This window comes from Suricata suricatta, chromosome 2 (genome assembly GCF_006229205.1).
Source record: "Suricata suricatta isolate VVHF042 chromosome 2, meerkat_22Aug2017_6uvM2_HiC, whole genome shotgun sequence".
Classification (NCBI taxonomy): Eukaryota; Metazoa; Chordata; class Mammalia; order Carnivora; family Herpestidae; genus Suricata; species Suricata suricatta.
In genome coordinates this window covers 17,131,268-17,155,651 of record NC_043701.1, presented here as the reverse complement: position 1 = coordinate 17,155,651, position 24,384 = coordinate 17,131,268, and the positions used below count along the sequence as shown (strand labels likewise).

Below are 24,384 nucleotides of genomic sequence, written 5' to 3'. Positions count from 1 at the left end.
CCTGGAGCCCCTCACACAGCCTGGGCGGAGCCAGCAGCAGGGGCGGGGGGAGGTGGGTGAAAGAGTCTCTCCCCACGTACTCTGACCTCTGACCCTGCAGGCCTGCTGGGGGAGGGGAGCAGGGCTAGTCCCCACCCTTCCGCTCTCTCCCCTCGCCTGTGCTGGTTTCAGTCCGCACCAGCGGTCACCCCGAACGAAGACACCAAACTATGAAACTCCGCTCCATGGCACATCCTACTTTCAAAGGCGATACTCCTCACAGTGGCCCTCGAGGTCAAAATTTTGATACAAAATCTCCAAAAGAAATGAGCTGTTGATGGATCTCCCTCATGTGAATGTTTGGGGGTGTATTTCTCCTTTTTTTTGCTTCTCTCTGCCCTCACAAGGCCTTCTCACCAACTGTCAAGTCCACTACCTGTCACCTCATCTTTCCCTGTGCCACCCGACAAGGCCAAATCCAATAAGACCATATCTAGCATCTATTAGATGCTTTGTGATCCTCTGAGAATCATCAGTGACATTTATTATACTTTTCCCATTAATTAATGTATTGCTCTTCTAAGGACAGCAATTCAGATGCAATTCTACTTGGTAGGGGCGCCTGGGTGGCTCAGTTGGTTAAGCGTCTGACTTCGGCACAGGTCATGAACTTGTGGTTCATGGGTTCGGGCCCCCATCAGTTTCCGTGCTGACAGCTCGGAGCCTGGAACCTCCTTCAGACTCTGGGTCTCCTTCTCCCTCTGCACCTTTCCCATTTGTGCTTTGTCTCTTTCTCTCTCTCTCTCAAAAATAAACAAACATTTAAAAAATTCTACTTGGTAGATGTGTGGACAATCAGATTCAGTCAGTCTTTGTCTCTTCCCTCATCACTGCAACTCCTTGTGGTTGAGGGAGTCGCCCTCAGGATCTTGGCAAGTGGTTCTGAGAATGGAGAGAAAATAAGAACAGAGGGAAGGGTCAAGACGTGGGCCCGGCCCATACATCTAGGGGAGCCGTCTGTGGGCTCAGGGCCCAGCTTTGCTGACCTCTGGAACCGACGTGGCGAGGCTCTTTCTGGGAGGAGGGCAGCCATACTCACTCTGCATTGACGAAGATGAGTTCCAGAGAGGGCTGACTGTTATTTACCTCGAGACCTACAGTAGCAAAGGAAAGCGGACGTGAGAGGTGGTCGCCAGGGCGGACCGTGCAGGGGCACAGGTTGCGGGCTGGGGCTGAATGGGGGAACAGGGGCAGATCCTGCATGAGGACTGGTGCGGGGGTGCAGACACACAGAGGCCCGGGGATGGGGGTTGGGTTGCCACAACCCTTGAGTGTTGGGGGGAAAGGAGTAGGCAGTGGCTGCTGTGAGGGGTGGGGGAAGAAGAGCCAGGAATGCGGGGCGCCAGGTTACAAGGGGGAGGGGCATAGATGAGGGAGCCGGGGGAGCAGCGCTGAGCCGAGTGGTGTCGCAGGAGGAGGGTGCAAGGGCAAAGGGGAGGTGAACTCCGGCAAACTGTACTGATGGGCTCGGCCTCTTCGGCGCTGGAGTTGCCGGCCACGAGCTGCTCCTCCTCGGCACTGACCAGCTCCTGCAGCACGGCCTCCACGATGGGCATCACCATGGCGGTGGTGGACGTGTTGGAGAGCCACATGGAGAGCAGTGTGGTGCAGCACATGAAACAGAGCAGCAACCTGGAAGTCAGGACAGCCGGGGGACTGCGTCTACTGCACAGCCACCTCTCAGCAGCTCCTTCGGGGGCCCCCTGTGCCCATGGTGCTGGCTAGGGCACGGGGTGGGGTGGGGGTAGCATGTATCCAGAAGGTCTGGTTTTTATGTCATGCATTTGGCTTTGGCCTCCCAGGGCTTGGCACAGGGTAGGCATTAACTCAGTATTTGTTGAATGAATAAATCATGCATCCCTGGCTAATGGCCTCTGCTAGAAAAAAGCCCCTCCTTAAGCAAAGGCTCGCATTGGGAGCAGGGTCACAGGGCGTGGACTTACTGACTGGTCAACTCTGCAGCCATTAGCTTTGGTCATGACCTAGGTTTTTTGTGCATATGGGACTTCTTTTTTTGCCCTTGCAGCCAGCACGACTACGGGTACCATTGCATTCTACGTTCCGCAGCCACGTCACTGTCGTTATTAGTGACCACGTAGAGATGGACATACGGAGTTCACAGTTCCGCTCACCACTTGCCCCACTGTCCACTTCCTGACCGTATAGCCCCCAAGTCACGCAAGTGTCCCATATCACTGTGTTCGTTTTTCCAGCTTCAAGCTGACTCTTGAAGAGTCAACACGTGGAGGAAAACACTAACAAAATAAACTCTCAGTTACTTCCCTTGGGCTTTGCACACATAACGATGTGTGTTGGAACAGACACACTTCTCACTTCCATAAGATAAGCCAACATAAAGACTATCCATGTTTATTACTTGAGGTGGGATCACTGACTTTGCATGATTTGGGGATTTGCACGATATTGAGTAGATTATGTCAGGTGGGCCAAAATCCTGGTGGTGGTTTTGTTTAGGCGGATGGCAACATGAGTGTGCCTGCCCGGGACCCCCACCCTACAGGGGGTGGAAACATGTTGCAGGATGAGTTAAAGAAAGAAGAGTAGAAATGCAATGGGATAAGCATTCTGGAGGTTGACCTTGAGTTTGAGTACGCAGAGGTTTAAAGAGCTCCAGAGTCCCAACCTGATGTGTAGATGCCGATGTGTGCCTAGGAGGTTGAGTGTGGGGTACAAGGGCATCACTGAGCGAAGTGGCAAATTACCTTAAATTAAGCTGTAGCTAAGTGGGAGATGGGAACATCTTTTAGGCATAACCTGTATTCATCTAAATGACCAATGTTGAAAATTGCTGCCATATTATTTATTTATACTCCACTGGACTCCCGGAAGAGTCAGGGCGGCTTCCAAACACATGTCACAAGAAAGCTGTAAATAGAAGGAGGTGAGACCCGTATTCCAAAGGGAAGAGAAAGGTCAGGTTGTACAATGGAGCAGAGGGGAGGCTAACACAAAACTGTCAGTCCTGACTTTCTTACACATTCCCTAAGGTTGGGAATCTCTACTGGCATTCTTGACGGCAGAGAAGAGGACACAGTCAAGGGCAAGGCATGTGATCACAGACACCAGGTCAGATGCAACACATCTAAGCTGCGGGCTGAACCAGTGACAACTCAATCCCGGGGGGATGGGAGGAAGCCTCCGTGTCTCCTTAATGATAAAGGAGAAGACACCCATTTCCTTGTCCAGCCTCTTCCTTCTTATACCGGAAAAACGTTGAGAAACAATTTATGTTGGTCCATCTTATGTTACCTAATGGGCCCCTTGTGTTTTGCAACCTGCTGCCCTTACAGGCTAGATTACTCACATAAATTATTTAGACTGTGATAATACACGACACCAAAGTCACACACGCAAATCTCTAGTCCACGATCAAGGGCCCTCTCCCTGGAGATCGAGGTAGGAGCCCAGCAGCCCTGATGTCATCCCATCCCCAGTAGTGGAGAAACAACCTGAACTGGACGCCTGCCTGTGTCCAGGAGGCCCCCTGGGAGCCGGGGGAAGCACCGGGCACCCCCGGGACTACTTACATGCCCGGCTTGGCCCCGGCCATCATGACCATGCGCAGAGCGATACGCTTGTGCAGGTTCCACTTCTCCACAGCAGCTGCCACGCAGATGACCCCCACCAGCAGCAGCGTGGTGTTCTTGAAGTACTCAGCGGCCACCTGCCGGAAGATGGCACCGTGAGCCCCTCCCCCACCGGGGCCCAGGGCATGCGCCGAGCCCAACACAATCCATTCTCAACCAGAGACTGGCAAGCAAGAAGCCGGGAGGTGACGGTGGTTACAAGAGCCAAATGTTTGAGACGAAACATATAAAAGACATATGCACATATGTATCTCGTATATACACACATACATCTATTCTCTCTACCCGCATACACACTACCTCTGGCAGGCACTGTTGTAAGTAGATTCCAAAGATTGTTTTGTTTACTCTGGCCAGTCACCAGAGGTATTGTCTGTGCTCAAGAAAATATTAAAACACTCTATTTAATTATGATATCATCTCAAAGAAAAACCATACACTTATCATTTAATCTTGATCCCTAAAAAATTATTAAAATAACTCTGGGCTTATCCCCAGATCTCTTTTTTTTTTCTTCTGTAGCTTTTTAGAAAATTGTATTCATTTTTCTTTTCTTAAAAGCTTATTTATTCCTTTAGAGAGAGAGAGAGGGAGAGAGAGAGCGGGCACATGCATGCCAGGGGAGGAAGGGTAGAAAGCGAGGAGACAGAGAATCCCAAGCAGGCTCCTCACGGTCAGTGCAGAGCCCCACACAGGGCTCAGTCTTACCAACCTGTGAGATCATGACCTGAGCCCAAATCAAGAGTCAGATGCTTAACCAGCTGAGTGACCCAGGTGCCCCATGTTCATTTTTTTATTAGAAAGTTAATACATGCTCATTATAGAATACTTCAAAGTATAGGAAAACTTAAAGGTGAAATTACCCTTAATCCTACTACTGTTATTACTTTGGTATATTTCCTTCAATTAGGGTCTATATAGATATGTTACTGGATCTATACAGTGTGTATAGTTTTACATTCTCCCTTTCCCCCCATTTACATCATACCCTGATCATTAGCCTATTTAACCTAAATTTTGTTGGAAAAATTAATCTTAATAGAAGTATAATGTACCACAGAATTTGGCGAATTTCCTGTTATTAAATATTTCAGTTAATTCCTTTTATTTTAACTACAAATGGAGCAAAGAATAATCTGCTTACATCATTAACCTTATATAAATATGATAATATCCTTAAGTTAGAGTTCTTGTGGGTATCTTTATAGCTTGCCTTAAATCTTTAAAACTTTAAAAAAATTTAAATAACTCCAAGTAATTCCGAAGTTGCTAAGAATTCCAAAATGATATTGTATAAGGAATACTTGGGGCACCTGCGTGGCTCAGGCGGTTAAGTATCCAACTTTGGCTCAGGTCATGGTGACACAGTTTGTGAGTTTGAGCTCTGCGCCGGGCTCTGTGCTGATGGCTCAGAGCCTGGAGCCTGCTTCGGATTCTGTGTCTCCCTCTCTATGCCCTTCCCCTACTCCCACTCTCTCTTTCTCAAAAATACATAAACATTTAAAAAATTTTTTTAAAAATGAGAAATACCAATACACTATCTGTCTGTATTTTTTTTTTCTTCCTGAACCATTTGAGGGCAAGTTGCATGTATTTTATAGCCATTTTCTCTAAATACTTCAGTGTATATTTCCTAAGAATAGGGATTCTTCTCTTCCACAGCTGAGTACCGGCAATGAACTTCTTCCTGCCCCTTCATGATGAGGAAATCGAGACTGGAGCTTGTTAAGATGCTTCATGTGTTTAGGGTCCACAGACCAACCCTTCATTGATTTCCTCACTTGGAACGTTCTCTCCTTGACTTTGCTTTACCATCTGACTTCAAAGCCCAGTTCAGGCCTTCCAGGTGAAAGATGACTTTCTTTGTGACTCTAGCCTCTGACTCCAGAACATTCCCTGCGGGCACCATTAATTCCACCCACCATAGAGCACGCAGGGCAGCATGGTTGTACCGTTTGGTGTTGTATCTCTCTTGTCTCTCAACTAGGCTGCAAAATGGCCAAGGACCATGTTTCTTTCTGTATCTCTTAACACCTAGCAGACCAAGGTAGAAAAGCAGATGCTCAGGAAATATGTATCACATACAGGAAAATTGTTCCCAACAAAGGAATTTCCTCTTAAGAAATTGAGAGGAAAACCTACAGAAAAGTTTAATGTCTAATTTAGAAACCCACTTTAAAGCAGGAAAACAAGAACATTTCTAATGGAAGGAAAAATGAAGATTGCAGGAAACGCAAATATAGTTAAAATACGTGGTGTTGGAAATAAGCAATATTTACATAATCATACTGTTCAACTTCACAAATTGAGTTAGCAAAACCCGTGGCATATTTATGTTGGGAGGCTGGAGGGGGAGAAGGGGGAACGTAAGAGGATACAATCTTCATCTGCTATAAGCAGAAGTCAACTGGTAACGTCTACAAGTGATAACTCAAGAGTTAATATAAGATTATCAAATAAGAATACTATACGGTGCTCAAGACCAGAAGAAGCAGTTAACAAAGATGAAAGTTACAGACCCTGGATGAGGGGGAGGTGGGACTTGGTGGAAGAACAGGGGGGAGGGGTGGGGAAGGCACCGCTGGTTTTGCATTATGAGTTTTTCAGTATTGTTTTTTAAAATATTTACTTAATTTTGAGAGAAAGAGAGAGAGAGAGCATGAGAGGGGGCGCAGCAGAGAGGGAGACACAGAATCTGAAGCAGGCTCCAGGCTCTGATCTGTCAGCACAGAGACAGAATCGGGAGATCATGAGCTCAGCCAAATTCAGACACTCAACTGACTCAGCCACTCAGGTGCCCTAGTATTATTTGACTTTTGAACTCTGCTAATACTTTGACAACATAAAAAGCCAAAATAAAGCAGGAGGCTCCATTTCTCCCTTCTTTTTTTTGTTTTTTTTTTGTCTCATGGAGATGTTCCTGCGTGGCACTGATGAGGTTTGTGGGGGAGGAGAAGGGACTTCGCCCTCTATGTGACCATTTCCTGGAGGAGGCCTCTGCTTCTGCTTAATCTAGTTCTAGCTCCCAAACCCAATCCTCAGTTGGCACTGTCACCAAAGCTTCCGGAGGGCAGAGAGGGCTCCCTTCCCTGCTTGGCTGGTGACTCTAGGGCACAGTTCCCTCTGGGACAGGTGGATAGGCCTGTGGCCTGAGCATTGGCGAAGTTGCTGCCCCCTAGCGGGAGGTGGAGGCACCTCAGGGACGCCGGAGGACCTTGGCTAGGGAGGGGTTGGGGGGTTACCTAGGTCCTTTCTCACGGCTCCCTAACCTTCCCAGGAGTCTAGGAGGCAGCTCTACGGCAAAATCCGTGTTTTCTTTTCCTCTGTCTACCAGGGAGGGAAACCCACAGAAGACAGGAGACACAGAAGTCCTAGGTCACAGTCCCTGCACTGGCCCTATGACTTGAGTCTGCCTGCAAAGCCTTTAAAAAGTCAGCGCTGGGATGCCTGGGTGCTCCCACTGGTTAAGCACAGGACCCTCAATTTCGGCTCAAATCACAATCTCATGCTTCCTGAGATCAAGACCCGAGTCAGTCTGCATAGACAGTGTGGAGCCTCCTTGGGATTCTCTCTTTCCCTCTCTCTCTGCCCCTCCCCCACTCACACTCTCTCTCAAAATAAATAAATAAATATTAAAAAATAAAATGTCAGTGCGACCAGGATTACTCTCCCAGGGACTGGCTGGCCACATTTTCATTTTCTGCTTCTTTGGCACATGTCATAATAGAATACCAGTTTGCGATGGCCTTTTAGGAGCTCAGAGCCTACAGGACACGCAGGGCTTCTGTCCCTAGGTCCTCTCAAAGGGCAGAAGAAGGGAACAGACACATACAGAGTGTTCTCTGCGAGCAGGGAGTTTGGCATTTTGCATTCACTTTCCTGTGTTAGCTCCCCAGGGGTCATAGGAGGCTGTACTGTTCCCACCTCACTCTGCAGGTGAGCAGACCAACTCAGAGAGGTTAAGGAAGTCTTCCGAGGTCACAGCGTGAGGGGCAGAGTCAGGATATCAGTCCAGATCCACCTGAATCCAAAGCTACGACACAATTTGTCACTCAGGGTGACACCGGGCATCTAATTCAACTCTCGGGAAATGTTCTCGGTCTCCCTGAGGGCATGGGCAGGGACACATTTCTGTCTCCATTCAGAGTCAGAGTTCTGACACGGGCCCTAAATAGCCAGGCCCAGGCCCATGTAAGCCCAAGGCCCAGCGTTAGCACGATCCTGGCTCTGGGCTGTGCTTACACTGGGTATTTGGTGGGCTCAGGTCTGTTCGTGTGCCCTCCCTGCACCCTTGTAAGTGGTGTCATGTGCTCGGGCCATGCAGCCCGGGTGCCGCCTGTGGTTAAGAGGCAGCACAGTCAAGCGGGGATGGGCGAGGCTCCAGAGGCAGCCAGGACTCAGCTGTGTGACCCCAAGCAAGTTATTCAACCTCTCTGGGCTTCATTTACGCATCTAAAAAAACAAAACCAACTGAACACAAAGATTCCACGATTCCCTACCTGGTGTAAAGCTGTTGTAAAGAGTGAATGACAGATGCAAATCAGCGAGCAGCGCCCCCGACATTGACGCCCCCCACATGGACAACCAGGGTTTTTGGCAGCTCCATCACTAAGTAATCCACACAAAGGCTGACCTGCTCTGAGGCCATCAGCACAGGCATGGGCCCACGCCCAAGGCTGCCTTCCCACTTTTATAAATTAAAATTCCATCCGATGGCGGTGTTCACCGTCTAGCCCACTAATTTTTTTCAATAATAAAACCTTAGTTATTCAGAAGCCTCAAGGATCACCAGGGTCCCAGGATTCTTGAGGGTTATTTTCATTGTTTGCTAAGCTCGTGGGCATTCCTATCCCCATGACCTAATCTCTGGGACTAATATTCTCTGAGTTGGGAAACTAGAAAACGACGCTTGTTGGAATGATTTGCAAAGAGAAACAGGATCCTAAAACGCCCCCGAGTCGAGTGCGCGGTTACTGGGATGCTTGCGGTGGTGGTTTTACTGTCTCTTCTGCTCTGCGGTATTTTGCCAGATCCCTAGGCTCGCTGGGCAGGTGCGTTCCTGGACTGGGTGTCAGAAGACAGGAGCTCAGGGAGGCTGCTTGGAAACGGAGATCGGACGAGGTGGGTTTCAGTGGTTGCTTTCCCCACAGATGAGCAGTAGGCTCCTGGGCAAGCTGCTGAACCCCCATGGCCCTGGCACCCCGATATTTTCAGTGGCGATAGTAACGCCACGTGGCTCCCTGAAGCCATCACGATGTGACCTTCAGTAAGATCAGCCAGGCGGGGTCTTAGAACAGGGCCTGGCATACAGGAAGTGCTCAATAAATGTCCATTATTATAATTATTAAAGAGGTAAAACAAAGATAAAAAGCCTCAAACGAGATCGAGGGTCATGTCAGGCATGTCAGCATGAGCAAATGAGGGAATGAGAGAAAGAAACGAAATAAGAAGGAGCAGGTGCGCCTAAATAAGAACCCGAAGACGCCTTCAAATTTTCCAAGTGGAAGCACATGGAAAGAGCTTTCTGACCCCGCCCGGATGGAGAGGCACGGGCATGAACGCATGAATGGGCAGGCGCGTGTGGCCTAGTTACGTGCTAGCGAGTCGCAGGTGAGATCCCTTAGCAATGAGCTCTTAAGGCTGTCTTTGAGCACAGAATGATTTTACTGATCTCTAGATATATTAGGTTTTAAATCTTTAAAATAGTTTTTATAGGGGCGCCTGGTGTCTCACTCAGTTAAGTGTCTGACTCTTGATTTCATCTTAGGTCACGATCTTACAGTTCGTGAGATTGAGCCCTGCGTGGCCTCCACGCTGAGTGTGTGCTTGGGATTCTCTCTCCTCTCTCTCTGCTCCTCCTGTGCACCTCCTGTGCTCTCTCTCCCAAAATAAATAAATAAGCCTAAAAATGTTTAAAATAATTTTTATAAAGGGGAGGGGTGTGCACGGCTCTATTCCTAGACTCTGGGGAAGGGGACTCTGGTCAACTGATCCCAGCTGTGGGTTATCCTCTGGAGGAATGTGAGCCTGGCCCCTGGAGCCGCCCCCCAGAGCCGCCCCCAGAGCTGCCCCCTGGAGGGAAGGCCCCAGAGCGGCCCATCCTTCCTTCCCGCTGCTGGCCCCGTGGGAGCCCTCAGGGCTCCCTGTGAGGCCGCTATTTCTATTACCTTCATTTTTCAGATGAGTAAATAGCAGTTTGCATGGGTTACTAAACTTGTTCAGGACTAGTTAGGGACAGAACTGGATTCAAACTCCGTTCTATCCTACTGCCAGCTTGGATCCTGACCCTTTCCTCTCCTTGCTCATGGTGGCAGTAAGCCAGAGGTGGCAGGATGTGTGTTGGGTCTGACTGCATCCGATGAGGGCACCTGGTGGCCCTGGCAAGGTGCCACAGAAATGCAGGTCAGCTGGGGGGAGCTCTACGAATGGCCCGGGAGCGTGGCCACCCTTCGGGAGACCAGTGGTGGCCTCTGGCAATGGACTTCTTTTGAGGCTCTTTTGGACATCTGAACAGTTTTGCAGTGAAATCCTTTAGACTCCCCGGAGGCCTGCCTGGGTTGGCTGCCCCGTCCACACCGAGCTGCCCCCAGCCAGAGCTGGAGCCCACGCTACTTGCTTCCAGCCCCCACCCCAGGCATGCTGCCAAATCCAGTATGGCCGACTCCGGGCCCTGCCCTGGGGAGAGGAATGCAGTTTCTGCTGGTAAGTCTGTGTGGGCTCCAACACCCTCCTAATCAGCTAATTGCACTCCCCACGGACAGAGGTTTTCAGACCGCATTCGCTGCCTCTGAAATTTCAGGAGGCCTGTGGGAAGCCGGACACAAGCAGCCAGGGCTCTGGGCCTCCATGCCCAATTTGAATAAGACTCCCTCTTCCATCTGGTTTACGTATTGAGTCTCCTAAGATGTGGTTTAAAGAAAAGGCTTTGTTGCTAGAAAAACATTCTTTGCAAACCCTACCCTGGAGAAGTCTAAAACAGAGAGACTCAGATGAGTGTTGACCTGGCCCAGAAGTTGGCTTAGCTCCTGAGATGCCGACTCATAAAGCACGACTCAGAAAAGCTTCTTTTCTGGGACCTTCTGAATTGCCCCCACTGGAGGAGACTGAGGCAGGGGGCTGGGCTCTGAATCCAGAGCAGAGGGGCTGGCTCATATGTAGGGAGCTGCTCTTCCCACAGAAGCATTAACTTGGCCTCAAAAGGCTGCAACATCTGTGGGTTCATGGCTCCAGGCCCCACCTCAGCGTGGGTGGAGAAACTCAGCGCTGGGCTGTGTCTGGGTGGCTGTGGGGGATGGGCAGCTGGGGTTCAGGCTGGTGGCGGGGCCCTGATGCTCAGCGTACATCGCCACAGGCCTGTGTGGAGGTGGGGGTCGACCACCCTTATGAGCAGAGGCCAGAAAGGCAGGGTGGAGAACGGTGTATGGAATGCCCCCAGGTTTAAACAAACAAAGAGAGTCAGGGTCTAGGTGACGGTCAGGAATCTGGCAGGTCAGAAAGATCAGGAACAAACAGGGAAGCAGATTCATGACATTGAACTCACGTGTCCCGTGGCTGCAGGGGCCGGTTTGTTATCCCAGCTGCACCTGCCGCGCTGTCTCTCCCGCCCTGGCAGGAGCCAGCATGTGGGACGTGGCCCCACAGCGCAGGGCCATGGAGACAGCAGAGGGTGACTGTAAGTGATGGGAAGGGGAGAGATAGAAAGCAGATGCCATCTCTGCTGGAAGTCGTCCCTGGCCCTGGCCACCCCAGAGACCATACCAAGCCTGATCATTCAAACCATGCCTTTTACTGCCCCAGAGCGCCCTCTCTCTCTCCCACCCTCCTAGAAACAGTACATCTTGGCTAAGATGATTGACACCAGTACTTTCGCAGACTATGGCAACACATTATAGAAGGGCTTAGAGGATTTCCGTGGCTTAGAGGATTTCCATAGCAGATATAAGGACAGAAGTGAGAGTCACAGTGGAGGTAAAATAAAGAACAAACCGAAAATCCAGGACTGAGCTCACACGCCGTGGATGCTAACAAGATCATAGAGTCTTAGAGTCAAAGGGTGCTTTGAGCCTGACCCCTCTCCCAAGACATGAAATCTACCTCTAATGTCGCTGACATGGTCACCTGGCTTGCATTCCCAGGGATGGGAACACCCAGAGGACACGTGGCAGCCCATTTCAGTACCTTCCCTCAGACAAGGTGGTCTCTCTTATGGGGCTTGGGAGTCTGGACACATATGTTTATTATTTCTGCAGATCTCAGTACATTTCGGCCAGTGCAAGAGCGCAAGTTCTGTGATCATGTATGCTCCTGGGTTTGAGTCCTGGCTCGACTCCTTAAGCAAGTTACTTAACCTCTCTGAACTTCAGTTTCTGAACTCCTCTGTCAAGAGAGAAATAACAGCCCCTTTACAGAGGATTAAGCGATACAGCGCATGTTGAAGACCTCCCAGAGTGCCTGGCATATGGTCAAAGCTCAACATCTTGGCAGCCTCAATGGACTGATAGATGATTCATAAGGAATCTGTACTCAAGTAAAAGCCAAGGGTCCTTTTCACACAAACTGTTAACATCCATCCCTATTAAACTTCATTTCGTCAGTTCCAGGCCATTGTCTCATTCTGTCAACATTGATTTTGTCATCGTACGTTCGTTTGCCTGTCCAACTTGGAGTCATTGGCAGATCTGATAACACGCCTTTTATATTTTCATTTGAGCTCTCTCTCGGGTCCACTGCCAATATGTTACTCAAGATTCTTTACGTTCCGCTGTTCAGCCAGTGCTCCAGTTACTCAACTGTGTTATCATCTAGCCCGCACTGGCACCTTTGACTGAGAAATGATTTTCCCCTGGAAATTTTGAAGGTTCCAAAGAAAAAGTTAATTTGTATCCAACAGCTTCTGTTTAAAGGAAAGGGCTAGGGAAATGATAAAGCCTTTGAGAAAGGCCTCAGTCCAAAAGTGGTCAGTATAAATGTTGGGCACTTGGTGGGGTAAATTTCATTTATCTAGAACATTCCCTCTTGGGGAACTGTGTGAATCCTCTGCAATGCCTGAAAACAAGGCATTATTGCCTATGTCTTTAGTGTTTTCCCATTTGGTTTGTGCCTTCTCTCTGTTAGACTAGAAACTTCTCAAGGTCCAGAGCCATTTCTATCATTTTTTTTCTATCTCTCTTCAGCAAGACTGAGAGACAGAAATCTGAGTTTTGCGCACAACAAACTCTTAACACCTGCTGACCATCAAATCATCATCATGAAAATTGACCCTCTATATGCATACCTCCAAGCGGACAGTAGGAAACTCAGAAGCATCAGCTGTGACATTCAAGAGGGCAGAAATGATGTGTTTCATTTATGTCACCTTCAGGGTACCTGTAACATCCCATATTGCACATGGTAGACCGAGAACTCAGCAAATATTTTTCTGAATATTGAGTGAAAGCCATGGTTCCAGAGTCATACTGATCCTATCCACCTGCCTTCCTTCAGGTGGAGGGGACACTATTGCGCCACCATCGAGAAACCTTGCACCTAAGACCGCTGACTGAGGGTCAGTGCAAGTATAGCCCACACTGCATCCAGGCCATAGAAGCCATCAATCCTACGGGCTGCGAATCTTTGTGGAGAGAGGACATGTCTATGGTAAGTTTATATTAGGTGTATCTGATGTACCACTTAAAGGATAAAGATATCAAATAGGCTCCAAGGGAAGGAAGCAACACTTTTAGCTGAGGTCTTTAGAAAGGCTTCACTATAGAGGGCAATTTTAAGGATGGAGGGAATTCGAGAGAACTCTGAGTCAAGGCAAAGGGCTAGGCAAGCACAAAGTGGGTTTGGGGAGTGACAAGTAGGTAACTTGTCTGCAAAGGGGACTCCTGAAGACCCCCAGCCTGCCTTTTCCCAGGGAGCCAGGGCACATGCTGGTGTAGGGGTGTGGCTGCTGGTTGTGGATTAGGCGTTTGGAGTAGGTTTCTATCTGTAAAGTTTGGTGACTCACAAAGGGTCATAAGCCACGTCCTCCACTTATCGTCATTTCCCTCTGATCTGAGTTTAAAGAGCCAGCTACACAGACTCTCTCTGGCTTACGCTGCTTCCTGTAACCCAACTGTTAAATATCATCTCCAGCCAATGCCACTTTATCTGACAGATGGATTTTTCACCTCAGATGTTAAGACTTGCCCTCTAGCTCCTCCAGTGTTTTCCATCTCCAGCCCCAGCAAGAACGATGCCTAATCCTTCCCTGGACAGTCTTCCTTTTCTCCTCAAAAAGCCACGTTATCGTTATCCTTCAACCCACTGACTCAACAGATGCCTGGTAGGTTTGGCCTTCCAGGCCACGCCAAGGGGCGGGCCTTTGGATGAACGGTTGCCTAGCAACATCACTACAGTGCTGAGGCGCTGATTGGACCACCCCTCTGGAGGATTCCTGCTTCTGGCAGCCCTTGGAGAAATAGGGACGCCATCTACTTCAAGGCTAAAGTGTGCTATTGGCTCTGAGGCTGCTTGTAGTGATATAAAAAGACAAATCTTTTAATTAATAGTTAGCTCACCATAGTTGCTAAGATTCAGTTTTTTTCTATGACGTCACTCTTTTCTCTGCCTTCTGTTTTCACTCCCTGACTCATTGGCTTTTGGTTTCTCACTTTTAAAGAGAAACATGCAGAATCAGCTAAAGCACTTTTCTTAAGAAAAGTCATATTTAAGGTTGGTTGTTCTTGGGGCACCTGGGTGGCTCAGTCAGTTGAATTTCCAACTTTAGCTCAGGTCATGATCTTGCAGTTCATGAGTTCGAGCCTCAGGTCAGCCCCTGTGCTGACAGCTCAGAACCTGGAGCCTGCTTAGGTTCTGCTCCCACTCTGTGTCTCTCTTTCTCAAAAATAAATAAACATTAAGGTTGGTTGTTCTTTTAGCCATGCACACAGACCAAACTATTGTTTTTTCCACAAAGGAAGGGGATGCATTGGAGCAACCCGCTGGTGATTTGGATCACAGGCTAGCTTTTATATGAGTCCCCGGATGTTGGATTTGTACCAATCTCCAAGGGATAAAAGCACTGCTTATGGTTAGGGGATTCTATCCTTCCTGGAAAACTCAAAGCTACTATGGCCACTCATTGCCACCAACCCTCTCACCCCAAAACTAAAACAATACAGAATAAAACAAACAACCAAGACCAACACCCCAACACAAACAAACAATCAAAAAACTGGTCAGTTGAGTCCATTTGGTAGAAAGACAACCTATTCAGATGAAGTCAAGTACAACAATTAGGGGATAGCCTAATTCTATCTTTGGACTTTCAAAACAGTTCTGTTTTTCATGGTTAAGGCATTCCATAGGGTCAGCTTCATTATTTCTTGCTCACATCACATAGGAAAAGACATGCAGAGTTCTTAGTAAAATTCACCATGAAGCTACTTTATGGAATGTCTTCCTTCTGGCAAAGCAGGTGAGAATATGGACTTTGGAACCTAACAGATAAGAGTCTGAATCCAGTTCTACTACTTTGTGATCTTGAGTAAGTTTCTTAACTCGCTGAACCTCTTTCTTCATCCGCAGAATGGGATTATTAACACCCACTGGTAGAGATCTTAGGGGGACTGTGTAACTGATATAGTACTTGCAGTATCGTGCCTGATTCTTAGTAGCCCAGCAGACATCAGTTCCCTTTCATCTTTCTTCTGTGCCTCTGTCCTCAGTCTCTGCCATTCAATCTTTATTAGAAACTCAAGCAGAGACCAGGTGCTATAACGAAATTCTAAAGAGAACCAGGTATTAATGAATGAGGACCATCTTTCACCTTGCTTCTGGGTTCTGTTGTTTTTCTTCTTTCCCACTTGTGGTAGGTTGAGTGTTTGCCCTGAACGCTGACTGCAACCTGGGCTTGATGTTGACCATTTCTGTCTGAGCTTTGAAGAAGACCATAGATAGAGAGCGGACAGAGAAGGCAAGTTCTGGGTAGACAGCAGTCAAGGAAGGAATATGCAGTCATCTTGAGCTGGGGAAGAAGGAACAGAATTTTTCTTTTTAGAGGAAGTAGATGAACATATTGTTAGGACTGAGGAAAGCATGGTAAGTCTCTCTGTCAACAAACATTTATTGAGCACCTACTGTATATGGGTTCGGGTTTATAATAAGATTTCAAAGACCTGGGAACCTGATTCCTGCCTTTGAGTGCTCATGCTTTAAGTGAGCATACAAAAGACTGACAAAGGCCAACAGCAGGTTACTTGTATGTACCAATCACACAGTTCCTAGAGGGTTTCAGACCGAAGGAGCAATTGCATGTGACTGATCAAGTAAGGCTACCTGAAAGAGACAGTCTGAGGGAGATGACGGTCATGGGAGAGGAACGCAGGGTCTGGAGTAGCAGGTGCAAAGGCTTAGTGCTAAGAGAAGTGTCCCAGAAGGTGAAAAAAAGCCCCCTCCTAAAGTGCTCTGTGACTCTCCCTGAGCTCACTTTCATTGGCCTGGCCAGGACTCGAGAAGGGAGCTGGGTCACAAGTGGTCTAACCTCGCTGGACCGGAGGACTCCGAAGAACGGGTAGAGGAAGGCAGGCACCAGGGCTGCAGCTCCAAGGGGCACCGCCTCAGACACCCAGTATACAGCCGTCACGATCAACACGTAAGCACACGCAGCCTCCTGGAAGGGAAAGAGAGAGGGCCATCAGTCACAGCGACAACCACTGCCGCTGAGTATCCAAAGGAGACCCCGGGGCGGAGACTCAAACATGGCCACTGGGACACAGCCCTGGGGGGTGCAGTGCAAAGCTGGCCTTGGCAGGGGCCTGTGATGGATTCGTGCAGGGCCCACACCGTGGTGTGTGAAGTAATGGCTATTCCCTGAGTGGACCTGGAACATGGTTTGCAGCCGGGTGGCCACCAGACTTACCATGTCCCAGCTCTGCTAGTTCTTGACACCGTGCAGGGTGGGAACCCCAGTTAACTGCAGTGTCCAGACCTGAGATCATATGCTCCAAAGCTGAAGTTCACAGCTTTAACATAGAGTAACGTATTTTGGTGTTGAGTTGATTGGGCGCAGATGCTCTTGGGGTAGTTGAAAGTAGGCATCAGTTTGTGTAAACAGTTCACATGTGAGCTCTGAGACTGGCCCATTTGGGAGCTGGATAATTGGTTGCTGTGGGGGGCTGTCCTGTGCATTAAGATGTTTAGCATTCCTGGCCTATACCCACTAGATGTCAGTAGCACCTCCCAACTGGGACAACCAAAAATGTCTTTAGACATTGCTAAATGTCCCTTGGGGTGGGGGTGGGGGAATCTGTCTGGAGGTTAGAACTGTTGCCCTCACCAATATCTGGTTCTCATTGCTCTGGGACTTCATTCCACCTGCCTGATGCCCAGGGCAACATTCGTGCGACATAGGGAATAAAAAGTGCTATCTCCCTGGAAGGGAATGGCTGGAAATTTACCAGTTTTCCCCAAGCCCCTCCCTTTGCTGGCTGTACAACACGGGTGCACAGAATAAAAAAAGCACAATATTGTTGTCAACAATCGGCCCTCCTTAACCTCAGCCTCTAGTAATTCTGGTTGCTCAGAATGATGCTGATTAATGGTGCTGAGAAAAGTCGCTGGCTTACTCTTGGGAGAGGTCACTATCCAAAGGCCCCAACAATGCACTTGGAGGGCCACTGTGAGAAGGTCCAAGCTGGCTGTGGGTTCCTCAATTTATACATAGTTCTAAACCATCTGGGCTCAGGTCTGACCGGCCCTGAGGCTGGCTGGTGGTCAAGAAACCTGACAAATCTTGTTCTGTTTATCTCTCCCTTGGGTTCAGAACAAGCCTCCTCAAACCCTTGCACAAAAGTTACAAAAGGTCGCCATGATCAGTGAGAGGCGTCAGGAGGGATTAACCCAGCTTGGCTGGACAGGACCTTGCTCCCTCCTGACATGCATGGATTACTGCCTTGGAGTTTTGAGAAATGGGAACTGGGCCCAACACTTGTTGACTGTAGCTCCCGCTGAGATTTCCTCTGGGGGCCAGAAGATCAGAGAGGAGTTAAAACTTTTGGAAGTTGTTGATAAGACAACAGAATCAGTAAGGGGGAGGGGGAAGGCTCCATTGGAAAATAATGCAATTTAGAGAAATACCCCCTTTGTTGCAGAACCAAAACTACCTAAAGAAGTTCAAAGCCCTTTACCCCACGTGAGCCCATGTATTTCCGTCTTTCTTCTAAGAAACAGAATGGCAGGTCTTAACTCAGCTCAAGATAAAGGGGACAGAGTATCTGTCCCTCACTGAGAACCTCCAGTCTTTCTTGTCATTATAGAGCCACAGATCAAGGTAGTGGGGGAAGGGGTCACAGGGGACAGACCAAGAGAAAGAATGATGGAGAGACAGAGAAAAAAAGCTTTCTACCAGGCACCATTTTAGTTAGAATCGGGAGGATTTGGGTAAGCCATGGTAAATTTAGGAATTAGAATGGGTTGGCTTAGAGGAAGTTAGCAAGCCATTTTCATCCAGTAATTTTTTTTTTTAATGAGGCTCCATGCCCAGCACAGAGCCCAAACCCATGACCCCGAGATCAAGACCTGAGGTGAAATCAAGAAGTGGATGCTTAACCAACTGAGCCACCCAGGTGCCCCTTCATCTGCCATTATAAAGAATGGAATAATCTACCATCATCATTTTTTCCTGGGATTTCCTTAGAGCAGAAGAATGGCCAAGAGAGGGCCCCCAAAGGCCCTTTCCATATTTCTCGCCCACTTAACCCACGGAATTTACATAAGCTTCCTTTTGCTCCTTCTGAACCTTCTCAAAATTCAATGGGCAAGCTATTATTTAGCTAACCCCCAAAACTCTTGTTAGGTTTGATTATAGGAATCCTGAGATCCCAGAGCTGGCCAAGGTCTGGCAGATAATTCAGTTAATATTGGTTGAACTGAACTGGGTTCCTCTGTTGGCTATCAGGTTTCTCTTAGCTACCTATCAGAGAGAATATTCTGGAAACCCTAGATCCCTTATCACTGCCTCTAGTCAGCAAGTATGCAGAGGCTGATGAATATTCAGTCAGTGCCTCCAAAGGATAGTGTTGCCAGCTCCTTTTGGCTTCCTTTTATAAATAAAGCAGGGAGCTCAAAACCTCAAAAGTGGCATTTCCCCACGTTGGATGTTTCCTGACTCTGCCACCAACTGACATTTCTAGGCTGTCAATCACCTAAGTGATGTTCCATTCAAACTTTACAGGAAGGGGCTTGAGGTCTATTTATTTGCTGTCATAAATGCCAGTGAGGCCTTTCTGCAGTTTAGCCTGGGGGGGGGCTTGGGTGGGACTTTTATCCCACCAGGGGCACTGAAGCAGGGCTAATTTATGGACAACCCCCCCCCACGCCCCCGTACCCTCCTTTTCTGTGATGTGGTAAACTGAGTCTGGGCCCCTGGTTTTTAGAGAGCTGGGCAGGAAAAAGGGGAAGGTCCTCCTAAATCTTCCTAAAACAGAGCTGTGGCTTGTGACTTTGAAGAAACATCAGAACAGCAGGTCAGGAGCTCCTGGCCAGGTCACCTCTCTCAGCTCCGGCCCAGGGAAGCCAGGTCCACTTAGGAATCCTGAGGATTAAATATCAGAATCTAAAAGTTTAACGCACAGGAGAAAGAATGGGTCAGAGACATTCTACGTGTTGGTTTGTGCACATTCCTTGTAGAAGAATAGCAGAGCTCTTTTTTTTTTAATTTTTAACGTTTATTTATTTTTGAGAGAGAGAAAGACACAAAGTGTGAGGGGGGGCGGTCAGAGAGAGAGGGAGACACAGAACCCGAAGCAGGCTCCAGGCTTTAAGCTAGCTGCCAGCACGGAGCCCGATGCAGGGCTCGAACCCATGAACTGTGAGATCATGACCTGAGCTGAAGTCGGACGCTCAACCCACTGAGCCACCCAGGCGCCCCTAGTAGAGCTCTTTTGACACCGTGACATGCAGGAAAATCATCTTAGCAGGGCACACTGGGTAAGTAGCAAGCAGGCTATGTCCGGCTCAGGAGGCACTGGCCACCCCAGGCTCCATCTAGCTGTCCTGGGAGAGTCAAAATATCCACCCTCGGGGCACCTGGGTGGCTCAATTGGTTAAGCCTCCGACTTTGGCTCAGATCAGATCTCACATTCGTGGGTTCGAGCCCCGTGTCAGGCTCTGTGCTGACAGCTCAGAGTCTGGAGCCTGCTTCTGGTTCTGTGTCTCCTTATCTCTCTGCCCCTCCCCCTCTCATGCTGTGTCTCTCTCTCTCTCTGTATCAAAAATAAATAAAACGTTAAAAAAATTAAAAAATTATATCCACCCTCCACTAACCCTTGTGCACAGACTGGGAAGCCCTGAGGTAGTCCTATGTTGACTTTCTTAAAAGACACTTGTTCTCAACAAGGGGTGATGTTGCCCCCCGCCCCGCCCCCCGCCCCAGGGTATTTGGTAATATCTGGAAGCATTTGTGGCCTTCATGGGGTGGGCAGTGTGTGCTACTAGCGTCTAATGGGGAAAGACCAGGAGGGCTGCTGAATACCCTACAATCGCAGGACAGCCCTCCCCATAAGAGATAGTTATCTGTCCCCCAAATAGTGTGGGTGTTGAGAAACCCTGTTCTCAGGTGAAACTCAGTCTGACAGAAGGGGCTAGATCAAGAGAGGGCAACGTCTCTTGGCCTCCGTAAGTGCAGTTTTCAAAATTCTCTTCGAAAATTCCTTACGGATCCAAACAGCCCCGCTGCCCTTCCTCTTCTCTCCTCTTTTAGATAACACCTGTCTTCTGTCGAATTTATAGACTATTTTGCTTACTTCAATAACTTAGTTTTTTCTTCTTGTGGGTGCTTCTTACTGTCCTTGGTGACTCAGAAGCTCAAAGTCAGGGCCCCAGAATGAAATGTAGGCAATGCCCTACCCTAGATGCGCGGTCTCCAAACACGGGGCTGACTCAGGGGGCCACAGAGGTGCCTGATCCTGCATGGGGAGGAGGGCGATGTGTCTTTGGCTAACACTCCCTTAAATGCAACCTGACATGGAACAGAAACAACAACTACAAACCAGGAAGGAAAAAAAAGAAAGAAAGAAAGAAAAAAATCAGCTCAGAGAATTGACTGGTGTAAACCTAGGCAAACTGTCAGCAGCAATCACCGTCTGCTAATCCCAGCCGGGTGTTAATCAGCGTCTCCCTGGCACTCGGGGGTATTTGTTCTCATAAAGATTTAAGCCAGTTTGGTTTTAAGACGAGCCGTTCTAATCCCCTCTATTTAACTTTATAACTCAATGTCGGTTACCAAGTTACTCAGGGAGCTGCCTGGAAAATCTCTCCCCCTCCCACAAACATGATTAACCTCTCTTAGCTTATTTTTCCTGAAGTCTTAAGGGTAGTGGCGGCCAGAGGAGGGGTAAAGCCCCTGAAAGGAGGGGAGGAAGGAGGAGAGGAAGAAGGGGAGAAGGAAGAGGGGGAGGAGGAGAGGGGGAGGAGGAGGAGGGAGACAGAAAGGGAAGGGAGGCCAACAGTGGTCTGAGAAGCAAGCCAAAGGCAGAGCCAAAGCGTTCGGCATCTCTGCTCATGCACACCCTGTCAAAAATCAGGTCATGGTCTAGAGTTGGGGGCTTACTTATTATTTTTTTAAAGTTGTCATTGAATGCCTCCCCTTCAAGAGCACAGAGCAAACACAGCAGATACAAATACTCAAAGGGCCAGATGCATGGGACTGGGGCAACATGCCAAGCTCTGCTCTGAATGTAAAGTTCAGAGGTAACCTAAGCGATTGCATTTCAAAGCATAGTTATCAGAGGCCAGCATGGCCTGCCCCAGACCGTGGGTGGGTGCGGAGGAGCCCCAGTCCCAGTCCCAAGAGCAACCCCCTCCCTGCCTATCCCCCCCACCCCAAGGGTCCTTATTGGGAGGCCTCCCTCTCTCCAGCTCCCTTACTGGAAGAGGGTCACATTGGACCCCGGACAAATGCAAGCCCAGCAGTGTGTCCTACTCCGTATGGGCACAACGCGGGGCCCCTGTGGCCGGTTCAGGCGGCCCGGGGGTGGTGCAGCACCCATCCGCCGGTTCGGGCGCCTCTCCAAACTCACCCCTGCTTCCCCCAGACTGGGGGGCCACGTGGCCGGGGCCAAAAGCGGCAGTTGAGGGGTGGGGGGGAAGAAAGCATTTGAGCCCACCGCAGAAGGACACGTGGGAGCCTTGAGTCCTGGAAAAAACCCTCGGGAGAGGCGCGCACCCGGTCCCTCGGCCTCCCGCCCTGGCACCTGGCGCCCGGCCTGCGGGGACAGGAGGGGACAGTACTCACGCTGCTGGGGTGGAGCATGGGCAGAGGCAGCAGCAGCAGCGGCACGAAGATGACGAGCAGCAGGTTCCTCGCCCGGAGGAGGCCCTGGAGCAGGCCCATGGCGGACCTCTGCGCCCGGGCGGGCCGCCAGGGGCCTCCGGCGACGGCTCGGTCCGGAATAGCCGTCTCAAAGCCTTCGCGGCTTCCAAGAGCCCTCTCTTGTCTTGGGGGCAGAAAAGGAGGGCAGTTACAGCTCCTGTGTGCACAAAAGGCCGGGCTCCTTGCCTCCTTGTTTAGGTGGGGCTGGAGAGCGTAGTTTGGCGCCCGGCAGAAAGGGAGCAGAGCAGGACGCTGGGCCCAGGCATCGTGGGCCCCCCTCCGCGTGGCCACTGCTAGAGGAACTCCATTCTAGGGCTCCGCACAAAGTCCCCCTAACCCAGTCAGAGCCACACCCCTGAGGCTGCTGCTCAGCCCTGGAGAAATCATCGAAAGACTAAAAAAATCAAAACCACCAAGCGCATAGAGTAGTGCCCTCCATCACTCCCCCCCCCTCCCCGATGGCCTGTGTGGGCAGTACCAGTCTCTCCTCTGCCTGGGCTTGCTGGTCCCCCTTCCCTGAACGCAAGCCCCCCAGGACGGTCAGCGGCAGATGCAGACTTCAGAGAGGGCTGCTCTTCTCTGGCACCTTAACTTCAAATTTCTTTCCTTCCAATGGGTTTCCCACTTATAATTTGCCTTGAGCCTGGGCCTCCAGAGCAGGGAAAAAAAAGTCCCCCAGACTTTGCCTGTCGTCCCGGGACAAAATCTTGCTGGGGACCCACCTTAGCTTGCCTTCACCTATGGGAAGCCGGACAGGAGGCGGCAGCCCCGCCCACCCCTCAGAGCCAATCAGCACCTTGGAAAGAATGAGGCCATTGGTCCCAGCAGGATCCTGCTGAGTCTGCAGAACCCAGGCGAACTTGCAAAGCTTATTTTTGTTTCTCAAACATCCTAGGGGCCGGAGTGATGGTCCTCATGGTGAACATCATCCAGCTTAGGCGGAGCTTTCCCTGGGGGAGCCACTTACTAACCTGGTCTTTGGGAAGGTGTGTTTGGTGGCAGGGAGAAAACGAAATAATCGTTCTGGGGCAATTTGCCCCCAGAGTGCACAGTATCACACCTTTCAGATATCCCTCGTGACAAAGATCATTCGCTTCAGCATGTGAGTGAGTAGGAATCATCAGGATCAGCAGAGGGTGTTAGCCTATAAGAAAGACCGCAGACCATTTAGGGAGGATGGGAATAGACTTATCTCTGGATAAGTCCAGATGACCTTCTCATTTCCAAGGCCCTTGGTGCCCAGGTGTCAGTGGTCCTTCTGGCCGGAGTAGGTGCAGAAAGCTTCCTTTGGCTGGTATGCAAGGAAGAAGGAGGTGGGAGGGCTGGGAAGAAGTTGACAAGTTCAGGGTCAGGGCCCTAGCGACTGTTGCGCTCTGGAATTTCTGCTGCTTGGAAATCAAGAGAAGTGGTCAGCCTCTTTTCTCAGAAAGGACATGTGGATAAGGTTGCCCTTGTTCCTCTGAATTCATAGAACTCGAGAATGGCATTTGATGGTCAGCAGCTACGCCCGTTGGAAATGATCCCCATGCTAAACGTAAAGTGATTGGAGAAGTGACCCCAGAAGACCAGTTCTTAACTTTCAAGGCAGGTGCAATTGTGGACAGCTCAGGCTCCTTCTGAGGTTATCTTGCCATTGTAGGGTGGGCTATGAGGACCCATCTCTTTAAATGCACGTTAAAGACGGACTACCATATATACTACACGCGGGCCTCACTCTTGTGATGATTTTGTAACTCAGAAAGGCAATACCATGTGTGTGATATTTGGGTGGCAAATATTAAAGAGGCTGAATCATAATAAACAGCTGTGGAAATCAGCGTCCACTGTTAAACCCATGGACAGCTTCACATTCCTTGGCGAGATAATCTGACATAACAGATTCCACTGAGCCTCGTAAACTCAACCATGACATTTTTATTACATCATAAAGGAATAATTGTTAAATAAAATTAGGGAAGGTGAGCCACACGGTAAGACCAATAGTTCTCCTTCAGGACTCTATCCATTTTTTAGATGAAGAAAACATTTTCCAGGCTATTACACTTAAGAAACCTAAAGCAGATTTCACTTGTATGAGGTATCTAAAGTCGTCAAACTCTTAGAAACAAAGTAGAAAGGCTGTTGCCAGGCACTGGGCGGAGAGGAGAGAGGGGAGTTATTGTTCCAGAGGTATCATTTTTGCAAATGGAAAGTTCTAGAGATCTGTCATACCGCAATGTACTAACACATGGCAACGCTTAGATGGTAAATTTTACATTATGTGTTTTTTACCACAATAAAAAGAAAAAAAAGGGAGACATTGAAATGGGTAGGGAAACTAGGGGGCGCCATGCAAAGACATTTAACAAGTTTTTAATTTTAGGCCTATTCACCGGTGGAAATACCTTCTGACCAATTTAC

General features: G+C 49.2%; 1 protein-coding gene across 1 annotated transcript in view; it reads right to left on the bottom strand.

The window, feature by feature from the left end:
- SLC13A4 (solute carrier family 13 member 4) overlaps positions 1-22,667 on the bottom strand; it is a 43,387-nt gene extending 20,720 nt beyond the window's left edge. The window contains exons 1-5 of the mRNA XM_029922889.1: positions 21,907-22,667; positions 16,156-16,284; positions 3,588-3,724; positions 1,499-1,671; positions 1,079-1,133 (exon numbers count right to left, since the gene is read on the bottom strand). Of these exons, the coding sequence (XP_029778749.1) occupies positions 1,079-1,133; positions 1,499-1,671; positions 3,588-3,724; positions 16,156-16,284; positions 21,907-22,005 (593 nt within the window). The 5' untranslated portion in view covers positions 22,006-22,667. The remainder of the gene's footprint in view (positions 1-1,078; positions 1,134-1,498; positions 1,672-3,587; positions 3,725-16,155; positions 16,285-21,906) is intronic.
- Positions 22,668-24,384: the final 1,717 nt, after the last annotated feature.